We start from the raw sequence: 14,259 nt of genomic DNA on the forward strand, positions 1-14,259 counted from the left end.
TGGTGTATATTTGATTATTTGCAGAACACATTTATTTGAATTTAAACTAAAATTGTTGCAGGAACAAACCTTCAAAATACCAATAAGCCACCTTTTAACGTCTATGAATTTCCTCTGTCCTTCTTTGTCTCTCTCTCAGTCTCATACCAGGTGAAGCAGGGAACATGTGAGGTTGTGGCCGTCCATCGCTGCTGTAATAAGAATAAGATTGAGGAGCGCTCTCAAACCGTCAAGTGTTCCTGTTTCCCGGGGCAGGTTGCTGGCACCACCAGAGCCAGACCCTCCTGTGTAGAAGGTAAAACTTCACAACCCCCTTTGTTTGTGCCACTGTGTATGTCTATATGTCTTTATAGTGCAGTATAGGTATTTGCAGCCCTATTTTCCTGATCCATCATATTTTTCTGTCTTTAAGCTTCATTTCTCAAAGCTACTGATTCAAAGAAACAATTAGACGCCATGAAAATGATCACTTTGCATTTAGGTGAAAGATGCACAATTTTTTCTTGATCAAGTCAACAACATCATAGCATCTGAAGCAGAGCTGCCCATCCACCACCAGTCTAATTATCCTGGTTTATTAAATTAACCGCACGTTACTAGCTTGTGTCTGAACCTGTTCCAATATTTCATTTAAACTACACAACACCTACATTCAAAATGCCGTAAAACCACAGCTGCAGTATTAAATCAAAGACAATTTTTTAAATTTGGCAGATGCTTCCCTACAGCCATGCACTAGGGTCTGCCCAATTCGGTTTGGTATCTTTGGAAAACACAACTATAATTCAAGATGTGTGTTTAGACAAACCTTGGCGGCGCAACATGTTTTTCTAACGATTAACAAACTGCTCAGTCTGTTAGAGGCTAAAATTGTTTTTAATCATCTTCTATCATCTAGGTTGCCACTTTGACACCTCACCTAAAACAAATCATTATCAGATTCTTTTGGAAAATATTAGTGCAAAAGTCCAGAGCAGGAGCAATTTCAAGTTTCTGTTTGGATTCAGTGTGAAATTTATTTTAATGAAATGTACAACAGGAAAACTCTGCTCTTTTTCTAACATGACCAGCTGAAAGCATGAATTGCCAATAATTACACCTGGCCTTTATATCCTCCTTAGCAAAGCCAACAAAAATAACACACTAAGGGTGAGACAGGGATGTGTTGAACAAATCCTACATGAAATTGACAATTTACTTTCCATGATTTCAAACTGAAAATGAATATTTCTGTCACATTATTTCAATGTGATAAAGAAATAAATAGTATGTTTTTGGGCATAGTGAGTATAGTAAGTCTCTGCTCTGCCACACTAGCAGGAAGTGGGTCATCATGAAACATGGAGATCATGTAACATGAAAGGTTAAAGACACAAATGCAGGTAACTGAAGCCTGGTCATCAGTGTCTCCTTGCTTTCCTTATGCCCCTGTTTCTGAAAGAAGAAGATCTATATGACAGCTGTCGGCCATGACTGGCTCAGCCCTAAGACTGAGAACTTAAACTGCCGTTTTAAAGGCCTGATATGATGATTCGGGACAGTATTCCATTTTAAATCTATTCTGCCACATATGTTACAATGTTAGTTGAAAAATATATTTTCTTCTGGTGTCTTTTCTATGTGAAAATATAACGTTAGAGAGAGTATGTATTGGCAAGAGGGAAGTTTTGAAAGTGCAATACAGATAAAAGCCTGAAATAATTTGAATAGGTTAATCATGATGTTGAGTCGCTAATAAAAGTACATGTAGAAATACAGAGTAGATTAATTGTCAGTAGAATTTTGCTCGTACACATGGTTGTCATGCACATCACATATGTAAACGGGGTTAGTGCTCCTTAATCTATGCTGTGTGTTTGTGAGGGTACGGTTGATAAACAGATGAAAGCTTTTGTAGACCTTTGTGTCACCTGTTTGTCTGCTCTGAGAGCTCCTTCCCAGCGAGAAACAAGCAGTGTTACTGACCCCTATCATCCACAGATGGTCCCCTGAAGTCATAAACACACACACACACACACACACACTGTGTCAGCCCACCCGATCCAATCACACTATATTAGCCCCCACCAGAGCAAAAGACACAGTTGACTCATACTGTATGTGAGTAGAGACAGTGAATCTCCAAAGCACACGGGTTATTCAGACTGTTAAGGTCATCCAGTGGCTTAAAACTGATTCAGGGCTCACGCAGACCTGAATAACTGACGCGCACACACACACACACAAAGATATAGTCATGTATTTTGTCAGTCTTGGACTAGCTTTCATTTGTGTTGTATTGACCATTGATATGTTTCAGTAAAAAGGGAAAAAAGTTAAACCATAGCTTGGTAACCAAAATTTTTCACACTTAAGACATGTCTCATGTTGTTGTAGACACAGGCTTTACTGTCCCCCCACTGGATATGTAGAAGCAATAATACATTTGTGATTTTACCAATTTGTTGTATAATGTGTTTAATAAAGGCCAGCGAGTATAAAAACACTAAAGTGGGAATCCTTCACTTCGCCACAAGCTGTGAAGGTGAAAAAACAATATTGACCATAGCGCAATTACACTAAATGAGCGAATATTGCCCATTCATGTATGTTACATGAATCATGCATGAAAAAATACATTTTACTTTTGTTTGACAACAGTAACATTACTTAGGTTTGGGATCAATTAGACTCGTTATTAAACCTCTTGAATAAGCTTTTCCACTAAATCTTATGGAAGTTTTCTATTCCTGAGATCATAAATGGATCAAAAATCAGAAATGTCATAAAATAGAAACAGCGCTAAGTACGCTGCTAGGGGTCTTCTGATCCCCAAACTACAGTTTATGAGTCTTTATTACATATTTTTCTTACTTTGCACTCTAACACCTTCACTTTTTTTTTGCTTCCTAGTTTTATTAGCATATTTAATTCATTTGATAAATAAATAAAGCAAATTAATCTCATGTGCATCACTGGTGAATTTCTGTTCTTCTTGTCGGTGCTCTGAGTGCATAAAACATCTCTAGCATTTAATAACCATACAGCACCCATCTGTCACTCGTCATTCACAGCTTTGCTATTCCTGCATGTGTCCAGTAGACGGTGCTTTTCCCATTCAAATGACTAACGCATGGTCCCAAACATGCCTGCTAGCTCATTTCAGCACTATTTTCACCCAATAAAAAGCAGATTTGTTGTTAACCACTTTGATGAGTTCCCAGATGGGAACAATAGCTTGATAATGATAAAATCAGGCAACCATAGCAAAGATGATTAGCTTTGTAATGAAAGCTGGGATAAATAAGGAACTGTGAAAGTTTGCTAACGTTTCAGAATAGACACTGCCCTGATGCTTTTGTTTGTTCACTTCAAAAACTTACTATAATTTTCTAAGAGGAAAAAGCCACACTAATGAAAAGCTAATAAACTGCTAATGATTACTGCTCAACTGAAAGTCACTTAATAATCCATTCTTCTTTGATGGTCTTTTTCCTACCTTATGAAAAGGCACGCACACACACACACACACACACACACACACACACACACACACACACACACACACACACACACACACACACAAACTGCTCAGTTCCTTCATCACACTAGTCATGAGGTTTTCTAATTTTCTATTCAGATCTCACCTCTGAGTCTCACCGCCTCTCACTTCCAAATCCAGTGCTCAGCAGCACTTATCTCATGAGTCATGCTTGACCTCTGAGTTCGCAGTTACAAAAGATCTCATCTCACCAACAATGTCTCGCACACGGCACCACACAACTGCGCGCACACTTCGGCAAACGCTCCCCTCACCTTCTTAGTCTTGAGCACTGATGGAAGGAGACAAACCCCTCTCAGTAGCCAGCCTTTGTAGAAAAGCCATAGTGTAAATGGAGTTAAATTATTGACGCTGACTGAAAGAAGAGCACCAGATCCCATTGCTAGTTGCTGCACTGTGGGGTCCATTACTGTGAAACTACCTCTGTCAAGTGAGCTTCATTTTTCCCTCTTGATTTTTTCACTGATCATGAAACCAACTTCTTTTGTTTCATGTTTATTAGAATTAACAGTAGTATTGTTTGGTATGAAACATGTGCTATGGATACTGTGATTTATACTGTATATATATTACACACATATATACAACAAATGTCTGTTGGTATGATGCAGTAATAAACATTGACCACCAAGGTGTAGGCAGAACCTACTGTTCACCACATTAACTCCAAATAAGAATGCAAAATGTTTCCCCAGGTAAAATTGATAATTGATATTAATGGCCCTGAGGTGGACTGGAGTCCTGTCCAGGGTGTACACCACCTCTCACTCAATGCCTAGTATAGGCTGCAGCCCCCCATGACTTTAAACCGGACAAGTGGTTTCAGATAATGAATGGAATGGTGGAAGGACATAAAAGAAAAGAGATGAATCTTTTTATAGCAGCAGTCTTTGTGAGAAATAATCTGGGTCCACTTTTGTGTCTGCATTTAACAGATTTCAGTGTTTGCGACAGCCTTCCTTGTCTCAGTGGAGATAAAACAGTGTTTTGTTTTACTGCAGTAGCATTCAGGATTAATAATAATGTGCTGCCAAGGCTAGTGAAGTGGGTTAGTTAAAACAGCATCAGTTGGAGCTTGAGCTGGTGTGCCCCTCACTCAGAAATGAATTCAAGCCAGAGTAAACCTGCATAATGTATAACTTCTTTCTTAGATTTTGTGTATGTATCTTTACTTGTCTGTGAGTCATTATCAATACAGGAGTGTCTAAAATATTCTATTACAAGACTTCTATTTAAAATTGTAATATGTCAGTATTATTAACAAAATGTAATATGGAGTAAAATGTAGAGGTTCTCATTATGAGGAATGACCCCTTTTTACAGTGCCAAATTGCTGCTGGGTGGTTTAACCTTTAACAATGTTTCACCCTGAATGAACCTCTGGGCTTTTATCTGCAAAGTAACTAAGTGCAACCACAAGGTAAATGCGGTAAAAAATAAAAGGTACAAGATTTTTGTTCTTGAAATCTACAATAATGAAGGTAAAGTAAAAACTTACTCATGATGTGTTTGTGTCTGGTTCCAGTAAAAAAAAAGGACTTTAAATCTTAGCACAGACTTTGTCATTAAAGAATGTTTGCTGGCATCCAGACAGAGAGAGAGAGAGAGAATGGAGATCTGATAAAATCAGTGAATGAGTGTATTAGTTTGGTGTGTGATAGGGTGACAGATAAACTGTGTTTCATTACTGGGCAAAGAAATCTAGTTTAGTATTTCAGCAAACATCAGCTGTTTTTTTTTTTTTTACTATAAAATCTGCTTCACAACGTCATGCTTTTGTCTTTTTGTCAGTCTGTTCTTCTCTCACTCCCTCTCTCTCTGTGAGTGCGCAGGTGTTCACCGTACATAATCTGTTTCTGACAGTTTTTCCACTGCACTTTCCACTTGTGTTTTCTTGTCATGCATACCTGGGTGTGCTGGCATGGCTGTGTGAGTCGGGGCAACAGAGATACAGTCTGTTAGTAAATCCTTGTAGAAAGAGATGGATGCCTCTCTTCAGCTACTTCTGCACTCTAAGATCGCTGAGCGGAACGATTTAAATGCCTGAGGGTGTCCATGTTTCTACTGTAGGTCCTCCCCAGTTTTTTGGTGTGTGTGTGTGTGTGTGTGTGTGTGAATTTATATATTTGTATGTTTCTGAACGTACATCACTTTAAATAGTAATGACCAGGGAGCAAGGGCACAGGACTGCTTACTGCTTTTATACATGTACATGTTTCTCACTGCTCGGTGGTAACTGCCCCACAAAACACGTGGCATCTATAAATGCGAGCATATACACGCACAGACTCACAGGTACACGCACACACACCAACACACACACACAGATGCAAAGAAACAGTAAACTCTCCATTGAGTGTTGATCCAATGACTGAGGTCAGGCAGTGCCTTTGTTAAGTATTAATGGGGAAACACTCTAGCAGACTCGTGCCAGAGTGCACATGTTGTACATCAAACAGGCTACATTTGAGTGATACAATGAGGCATGTAGTCATTGAATCAGGTTTTTTTTTAATTTAACAAGGGATAATTTAGTATTCTTTATCATGTGACTTAAATGGCTTCAGATAAAAGGGGTAGCGGTAATAGGAATCCCTTTGGTCTTGGAAACTTGTTCAGTTTGATCACATAAAATACGTTTTCCATGTCAGTGTTGGTCTGATCTCGTTTGTCTATGTGGATTTGAAAAATGAATTATGTACATTTAAAAATAAAATCTATTCGTTAACAATGTGTGAGTACCAGTTAAATTGTGTTTGCGTGCAAACACATTTAATTATGTTCACTTTTCCTGAACAATTAGAGGCACATACTGTATATTGAATTTGATGCTTGCATGAGGGTGTTTCATTTGTTAAGAATCACATGTTACATGCCCGCAGAGGTGGAACCTGCACGCATTCTTTAGGTGTTAATAAGGAAGTAACAAGGCATTACATACACAAAACGTGTGTAGTAATTCAACATGCATGGTCGTATTTTTTGGGAATAATTATATATTACAGAAAGACTAATCATGTGATTAAAAGGAGCTGCAGTTTCAACTCTGTCCACTTGATGTCACAAACATTACAATGACAATGCAGGTGGCCTTGCAGGAAGAAAAGAACAGAAGCTGTGTCGAGACGAGTGCTCATACAGCTGACATACTTGCTCACTCACACAGCAACAAAAGTGGAAAGCTGTAACCACAGCTGGTTTAAGGATGAGTGACATTCATCAGGCGTTTTTTGGATTGACGTGTTTTGATCAGTAGGAGGGGAGGCAGAGCTCTAAGCAGCCTTGTAGCATGAAATCTCAGCAGATCTTATTGAGAGAACCCCAGAGAATAGGTGAGAACCTGGGGAATAACATAGCCTCAGTCCCTTGTGTTGCCTAATCACATGCACCTTAAGCAAAGCACTGTCTAGACGTTTGCCCTCAGTTTATCCAGTCCTGAAAGTTTGTGAGAGAACTTGAAAGAAAACCAATCTGAGTGCAGATTCCACTGTAATGAGCTTATAGTAACAGTGATGAAATGCATGCATGTGCTGTAAACCTTTTTGTAATTAGCATACGCACCTTTAATGAATATAAATTTAGACTCTTAATGAGACTGATGCAATTAGAGTAGGTAGGCGGAGAGGTACCCTCTATGTTTTAAACATTTGTCCTGGAGAATATGCATCCTCATTCTGTTGCAGAAACTTGTAAATGATTGATTTTCACATTTACTTGTTGAATATTGTAGTGAAACTTTATCAGAGAGGGAAGAGCAGAGAATGCATAAAGCTGTCACTGTCAAATTAAGTTCATCATTTTAAAAGCTATTGAGCTAATAGCGCTCTTCAAGTATTTTGTGCTCATAAAAACTTGGCAATGTGACTGTGTGTGGAACTAATTGTGTGACTAATGAGCATATTGTGTATGTATGTCATATCAAAGTGTTGGTGAGATGAGGGCAGCATGGTGCTGGAGTGGTTAGTGCTGCTGCCTCACAGCTTGAAGGTCCCCAGTTTAAATCCCTGGCCAGCTGTAGTCTTTTGATTGTCGGGTTTGCATGTTTGTGTGCTTGCATGAGTTTCCTCCAGTTACTCTGATTTCCTCCTACAGTCCAAAAACATGCTTGTTAGGTTAATTGGTGACTCTAACTTGCCTATAAATGTAAATGGTTGTCTGTCTGTGTATGTCTCTCTCTGTTGGCCCTGAAATAGACCCGTGACCTTTCACCGGCGTACCCCGCCTCTTGCCCAGCTGGGCTCCAGCCTCCTGTGACCCTGAACAGGATAAGCAGTTACAGATAATGGATAGATGATGAAATGAACGGATCGACATTTTGTGGTTTACACTTACGAGCGATAGATGAGACAACTTATTGTACACTTACACAGCGTCTATACGGTCTATATTAAACTCGAGCCAGACTGAAAACATCTAATGCAGAATGACTCTGTCTGTATTAGCTGTAAATGTAAACGGCCAAGTGATAGTCTAGCACGTAATCCACCATAAAACAATAATGTGTTGTTTGCACACTGCAGAGATAACATGATATAATGGGCTAATTAGTAAGCATCAGCGATACTTGTTTAGACAAAGATAAGCTGTTTTGCCATTTGTTGGTGGCTTATATTTAATTATTACACACAAGAGCGATTTATATATTTTCAACATTCTTTTCCTTTAGAAAAAAATGTTCATTCAGTGTGGAACTTAAAGAAGCAGTCATGCAAAAAGACATTTATACACTGGGCCGTCTTTAGGGTACTTCCTTGTTTTCGGGGGAATCCAGCCATCATACTGGACATACACCACAAAAGGACACAGAAAATATGGTCCCAGAGGTGATGATTTCAGAATTGATTACTGCACTCACATTAAGTACTTCTATAATCTGTTCTATCTTTGACCTGTTGAGCTCAGTCTCTTAGTGAGGAGCATCTGAACTATCCATGACATCACAGGCCATGTCCTGGCTCCGGTTCATTTTCTTACTTGACAGGCAGGCTTATGTGTCACGCCTGCCCCGCCCTCTCTGTGTAGCATGAGATAAGCTGCAGGGAACGCTAACTCCATAATAGCACTCACAGGCCATGCCCATTAGCTCTAAATAACACTCTCGCAGTGCAAAGCACTGTCGTCGACACCATAATGGCCACATTAACGAGAATTACACAGCCATTGGTTTTTAGAACCGCTTACTGCCACTGAGCTTATGCATCATAAGAGTGTGTTCAACATTATGGCCTGTGATAGTTGTGAGGTTTTTTTGGGGTTTTTTTTGTGGTGACTTGGCAACATGGCTTTGGCTTAATTCTTTTCAGTATATGTCTGCCTGTCCCTGTTGCTCCATTTGTGCTGCCTATTTTCCACTCGGCTTCAGTTCCTTTACTCTCCTTTCTCTGTTTCTTTGTTTAATCTGCTCTTTTCTCTGTTAGACTCAGTGATAGTCAGCCTCAAATGGCCTGTTTCCTTCCCACACCCTTCTTTCTCTGCCTCTCTCAGTCCCCCTTGCTGCTCATTTCCTCACTACAAAGATGTTTTCTTGGTGAACGCCTATTATTTAGCCTTGTCTTCCTCCCGCTTTTTCTCTCAGTCAGTGTTTTTTTTTCTTACATGATGCTTGAGAGGATTTGTCGTGTTCTTATGTTCTTTTGCATTATGCAGTTGAAAGCCCATTTTCCTACCAATATCACCTCATCTTCCTTCTTTGTTGGAAACAATAGTCACCAGAGATCAAGATTTCTTTCTAAACACCATCAATCCGGCAACTTAATGCAGTTGGAGGAATGAGTACACTCTTTTATCCCTCTGTGCATCCACACTTGAGATGGGAAGATGGATGGATGATGAATTTGGAGAGAGGGAATTGAGTTATTCTCAGCTGTCGAGCTGTCTTCTGTCTAGACAGTGGGTCAGATGATCTGGAAGATTTGAGTGTCAGCTGCTAAGACATTAGAAAACTTTGGGCTTTAACATCGGATTAAGTGTAGATCTGGCCAAGTTCTGAAGGTGGATCTTTTCTAATCCATTTCACCCAAAGATACAGCAAGTCTTCCTTCTTATTTTAGATACAATTAGAAAAAAATCCATAGAATGCATTTCCATCAGGCTCCTTTTGTTTTTTAGTTTGAATGTCTCCGATAATAAGTGTTCACATTTCTTGTTTTAGGTATGTGACAGCAGTCTGTTTTAATTGCATTTCTTTATCATAATCCTGTTTTTACTTCTGCAATATGCAGGACAATATGCATTGGCCCACAATCTAGCTGTGCCTTGTGTTTGATACCAGAGACAATAGGAAATTAGATGATATGCAGTGAATTCATCCAAACAGAAGTATTGTCTCATTCATCTGCACAAATATAAAAATTCACAATAATTAATTTTGTGGAGTAGTGATGATTTCTTCAAAACCTCTCTGCCTTTTTAGAAAGTCAGTGGCATTAGAGGGTTGCCACATCTGATTGTGGTTGTGACCAGCGCAGTTTAGGAAGTTTTCTGAGTCATTGCTGCCTTTGCATGACAGTGAAATCTTGTCTCATATTTCCCTCATTCGTGTTACTTAAATGTTTTTTCTCTAGTGGATGCCAGAGTTATCTATTCCACACAAGGTTTAAGATCCCATGATGAGGGATTGCATTAATCTGATTAAAAGGGGAAAAAAGGGTAACAGCTATACATTTTAGCTACTGTGAAGAAGTAATCACATAACAGATAAAGAAACTCAGACAAAAAATTGAGAGAATGTAGGTTCGAGCAGAGCTGCCATCTAAACGTTTGTTCACAGATCCTGCAGTTGTGCCTGCAGTCAGGTCAGCACCATGGACAGTGCCTGTGACATTTACATTTTGAAAATGGTACCAAAATTATTTTGGCCATCTAGAATAATTGTTTATGATAGGAAATGATCTAATTATAAGACTGTAGTTTTAATGATCTATGCTTATAGGGTAATAATTGCAAGAATGTAAACACATTTTGGATGTGTGTGTTATACCGTTATTTTAGGCTTTTGTCAATTCAGGGCTTTTCATAAAATCATCCTTTCTGTAACCTGCCCCCTTTTTCCCCCGAATCTCTACTTGCTACCACAGCCTCCATTGTAGCTCAGAAGTGGTGGTGCCAGATGCAGCCGTGTATGGATGGGGAGGAGTGTAAAGTCCTGCCTGACCTGACTGGTTGGTCCTGCAGCACCGGCAACAAAGTCAAAACCACCAAGGTGAGAGGAAAATCTGTCTTTGATTGTGATTGTATACATGCATGTCTACCTTTTTACATCTCTGCCTTTCCAGCATCTGTTTATCTGTGTAGTTATTGACTGATTTCATGAGAATCCTACAATATCCAGAAAGAAAAAAATATATAAATTGCGTAGTGAGACATTGCGTGTCAATTACTGTCTCAAACGTTACATTTGATGGGTACATAAATATTTCTGTCCTTCATCCTGTACTTGCCTCTTTGTGTACTATTGGTATAGAAAACAAATAATTTGCTTGGTTGGTCAAGATGCCCTGAAATGAGAGTAGTTGAATCTTAAGTCTAATTTCACTTATCAACAAAAAATACATATGAAATAAAGACCAATTGACTAAATAAATCCCTCAGTGAGCTTTAATTGTTAATCTGCTGTAACAATATCTCCTTAGACAAGAGTGAAAAAGGGCAAACGCTGAAGAAAACACATGACCATTTTAAATGATGGTCCTTCATGGCCCTTTGTAAGCTGTTGAAGTGTGAAAGTTAATTTGCAGGACTGACAACTGGGATGTGTGTATAAATGTGCCAGAGTGCATGTCATGGGATGGAGCAGGTGCGGTTTATTTACAGGTGAAATATAAAAAGAGAAACAGTTGTGAGGGAAGAGGTGCGAGCGCCATAAGAGTAATTGCTCGAGAGATAGCATAACAGCACAACATCTGTCGCATTCATTAGAATGCATTATGGCTGGGGCCTTCCACAGAGGCTTTACAATTAAGAGTCATAATTAAATTGGTGAGTGGGATAGACTGAGGAACAGAGGCACCGCTGGGCTCAGTCACAGGCAGTGGAATTAATGACCCTGGGCCTAACACCAACGCTGGGACTGATAGGTGCAATTATCCTCATTCTGTTGCACGTTACCATCTCTCTCCTTCTTGTTCTCTCCCGTTCTCTCTATTTTATCTCTCCCACCCATCTGACTAGTTGATCAGCGGAGAGAGAGGGACGGAGAACCCAAAGCTGACTGCATCAGTGGACATTAATTGTGCATTTGCAAGGTGTTTTGGGACCAGGGCACAGTTACTTAGAGACTTGGTGGCAGATGTCACTAAAGATAGTTGCAATAAGACATCCATTCCCTGGCAACTGCTTGCACGGCCTTACTCTGTCCGTTATTCTGTCTCTCCTCTTTATCCTGCATCTCGCTTTCTACCCATGACCTCCTTGCACCACCTCAGCATCTTATTCACCATGACAATTTGTATCTGTCCATCTCTCTTTCACTCCCACACAGTGTAGGTGTGCTGTAGACGGATGCATAGATTCTGTTTTAACAAGGAACAGCAAAAACGCAGCAAGATGAGATACATATTTTCACATGTACCATTTCATGCATATGCTAAAGCATTCACAGAATTTGCAGGACTGGAACAGGAGAAAAAGGAATTTTGACTGTATGAGCATATCTGTTCATTATACATTCACATGGGAGAGGGTTTGTTGATGGAAAACCGGCTCTTTACATCGCCAATTATTCGCCTTCAACTCACTGCCCAAGTGTAAACAAAGCGTTACAGCTCTGAGACATGTGAAATCCAGCTTTCACAGTTGAGACACTGTTGGTCCCTGCAATCAGTCAGCCAGCTAGACTGCAAACAAAACACTTTCAATCCAATGAAAAGGACATACATCCGGAAATACCAAGACAATACTTTGATTTAGAATATCTCCTCTGAACCCTGATTGGCTCTTTCAAATAGAAACATTTATTCAGTGTGTGTGAAGTAAGACACAGAATCACTCCATGTAATTACAGTGTCTCTGTGACACTGATTCTCATATCTGTGCTGTTGTTTCTTTTTTAGGTCACACGATAGCAAGAGAGCCACGGAGCCACGAGGAAACCTGAAACTCTCCATGTGAAAAGGATGGATGACTCACACATATTTACTGTACCACGGGGAAAAAATATCAAGGACAGGACCGCTGTCAGGCTATCCATCACAAAACAATGGGATAAAATGTACTCATCACAAACGATGTATACTTGGAGCAGCATATACAGCATGCTGATTGTGGAAACCAATGGACTAAAGTCATGGACACCCAGGGTACATGTGGACAAAAATTGACTTTTGTTTTCCAATAATGGACAAAGTGTAGACTGATCACAAATTGTTGATTTTAAAAACTCGTTAAGCATTTCAAAGTATATATTTCAACAGAACATTTGGGGATGAGAGCAAGATGTGAACTAAAACCTTTGTTCAGGGTGCTGCAGAATACAGTCCAAACCTGTTGTCAGTGTCTGGAGCTTATACTGGAAACAATGGAGACAAATTTGGAGTAATGAATATGATAGAACCTCGTAAATAGCAAATAGCAAATTAGCATCAAACAGCTCTTGTGGGTCATGTCACCATGATGACTTCTTTGCGGGAGTAATTTTGCAGTTCTAATTAGGAATTGCAGGGTAGGATCATAACAACATATTAAAAATTCATGTAAGATATTTGCACTAGTCGAAAGCGTTTGGGAATGTTTTGTTTTTCTAGATATCGCCCATCTTTTGCTGTGGATGTCACATGAAATTGAAGGTGAGCATTTTATCAATTGTCTGAGACTTACATTAATATATATCTCACTCCCCATTATTCGTAGGTAGTTATTGGTTAAAAATGGCTCTGACTATTGAGCATCGCTTACATGCAGCTTAGTACAATATGAACTAGCTAAAGTGTGATTCATCTGTATCATTTTTGCCCTGACACATTTCCAAGCTCAGCCTTCAAAGCCTTTGATCTATTATATTCAGTCTGTGACATCTCTTATGTTAACTGTTAAAAGGAGGCCCATAAAATGTTCAAACAAAGAAGGTGAGTTGTCTTTACATTGTTATTTCCCTTTATTGAAAATGTTTTGTTCTTTCTCTTTTGAAATATGTTCAGGTTCTCAATGTTAAAAAGCTCTGCAAATACAAAACAATTATAAGAATAGAGGTATATTTAACCACATTTATTAGGAGATATTAGGAGACTGCATCCAGGACCCCCCCTCTTCATCAATGCTTCACTGAGATCTAGTAAAATAATTGCCACAGATAATGGTAGTTCAACCCTTTGCAAAGATGTTTTTCCTGCAGGGCTTGGTCATTACTGCACTGAGTACAATAGCGAATCACCCCTAACAACCATCTTAAATCTCTCAATTATCTGTGTCCATTCTCCGTCTCAAACTCCCCATTTTTTTAATCTCTCTGTCCATCTCTTGTGCCACTCTCTCTCCTTTCTGACACATTGCATAAAAGTGTTGGCACAGTTAAACTAGTTTTCACACACGGTCTCGCACACTATATCTTTATTTCTCAGCTGTGTGTACTAGTGTGCAGTTTTGCTCCTATGATTTCCAAAACCATTTTTTCTCCTGTAGACACTCATTCAAGTGCAAGTCTTTCTCAAACTGTATCTGTCTGCATCTCTGATATGTGAATGTGTTGGGTCAGTGTGCCCAGGGGTTAGCCTGCCGGGGGCCGC

At 39.4% G+C, this 14,259-nt stretch overlaps 1 protein-coding gene across 1 annotated transcript in view; it reads left to right on the forward strand.

The window, feature by feature from the left end:
- The window catches only part of tafa4b (TAFA chemokine like family member 4b), a 35,188-nt gene extending 21,587 nt beyond the window's left edge, over positions 1–13,601 (forward strand). Inside the window, exons 4-6 of the mRNA XM_067506135.1 lie at positions 140–295; positions 10,618–10,742; positions 12,592–13,601. Coding sequence (XP_067362236.1) covers positions 140–295; positions 10,618–10,742; positions 12,592–12,603 — 293 coding nt within the window. The 3' untranslated portion in view covers positions 12,604–13,601. The remainder of the gene's footprint in view (positions 1–139; positions 296–10,617; positions 10,743–12,591) is intronic.
- Positions 13,602–14,259: the final 658 nt, after the last annotated feature.

The sequence above is a fragment of the Channa argus genome, chromosome 5, assembly GCF_033026475.1.
Source record: "Channa argus isolate prfri chromosome 5, Channa argus male v1.0, whole genome shotgun sequence".
NCBI lineage: Eukaryota > Metazoa > Chordata > Actinopteri > Anabantiformes > Channidae > Channa > Channa argus.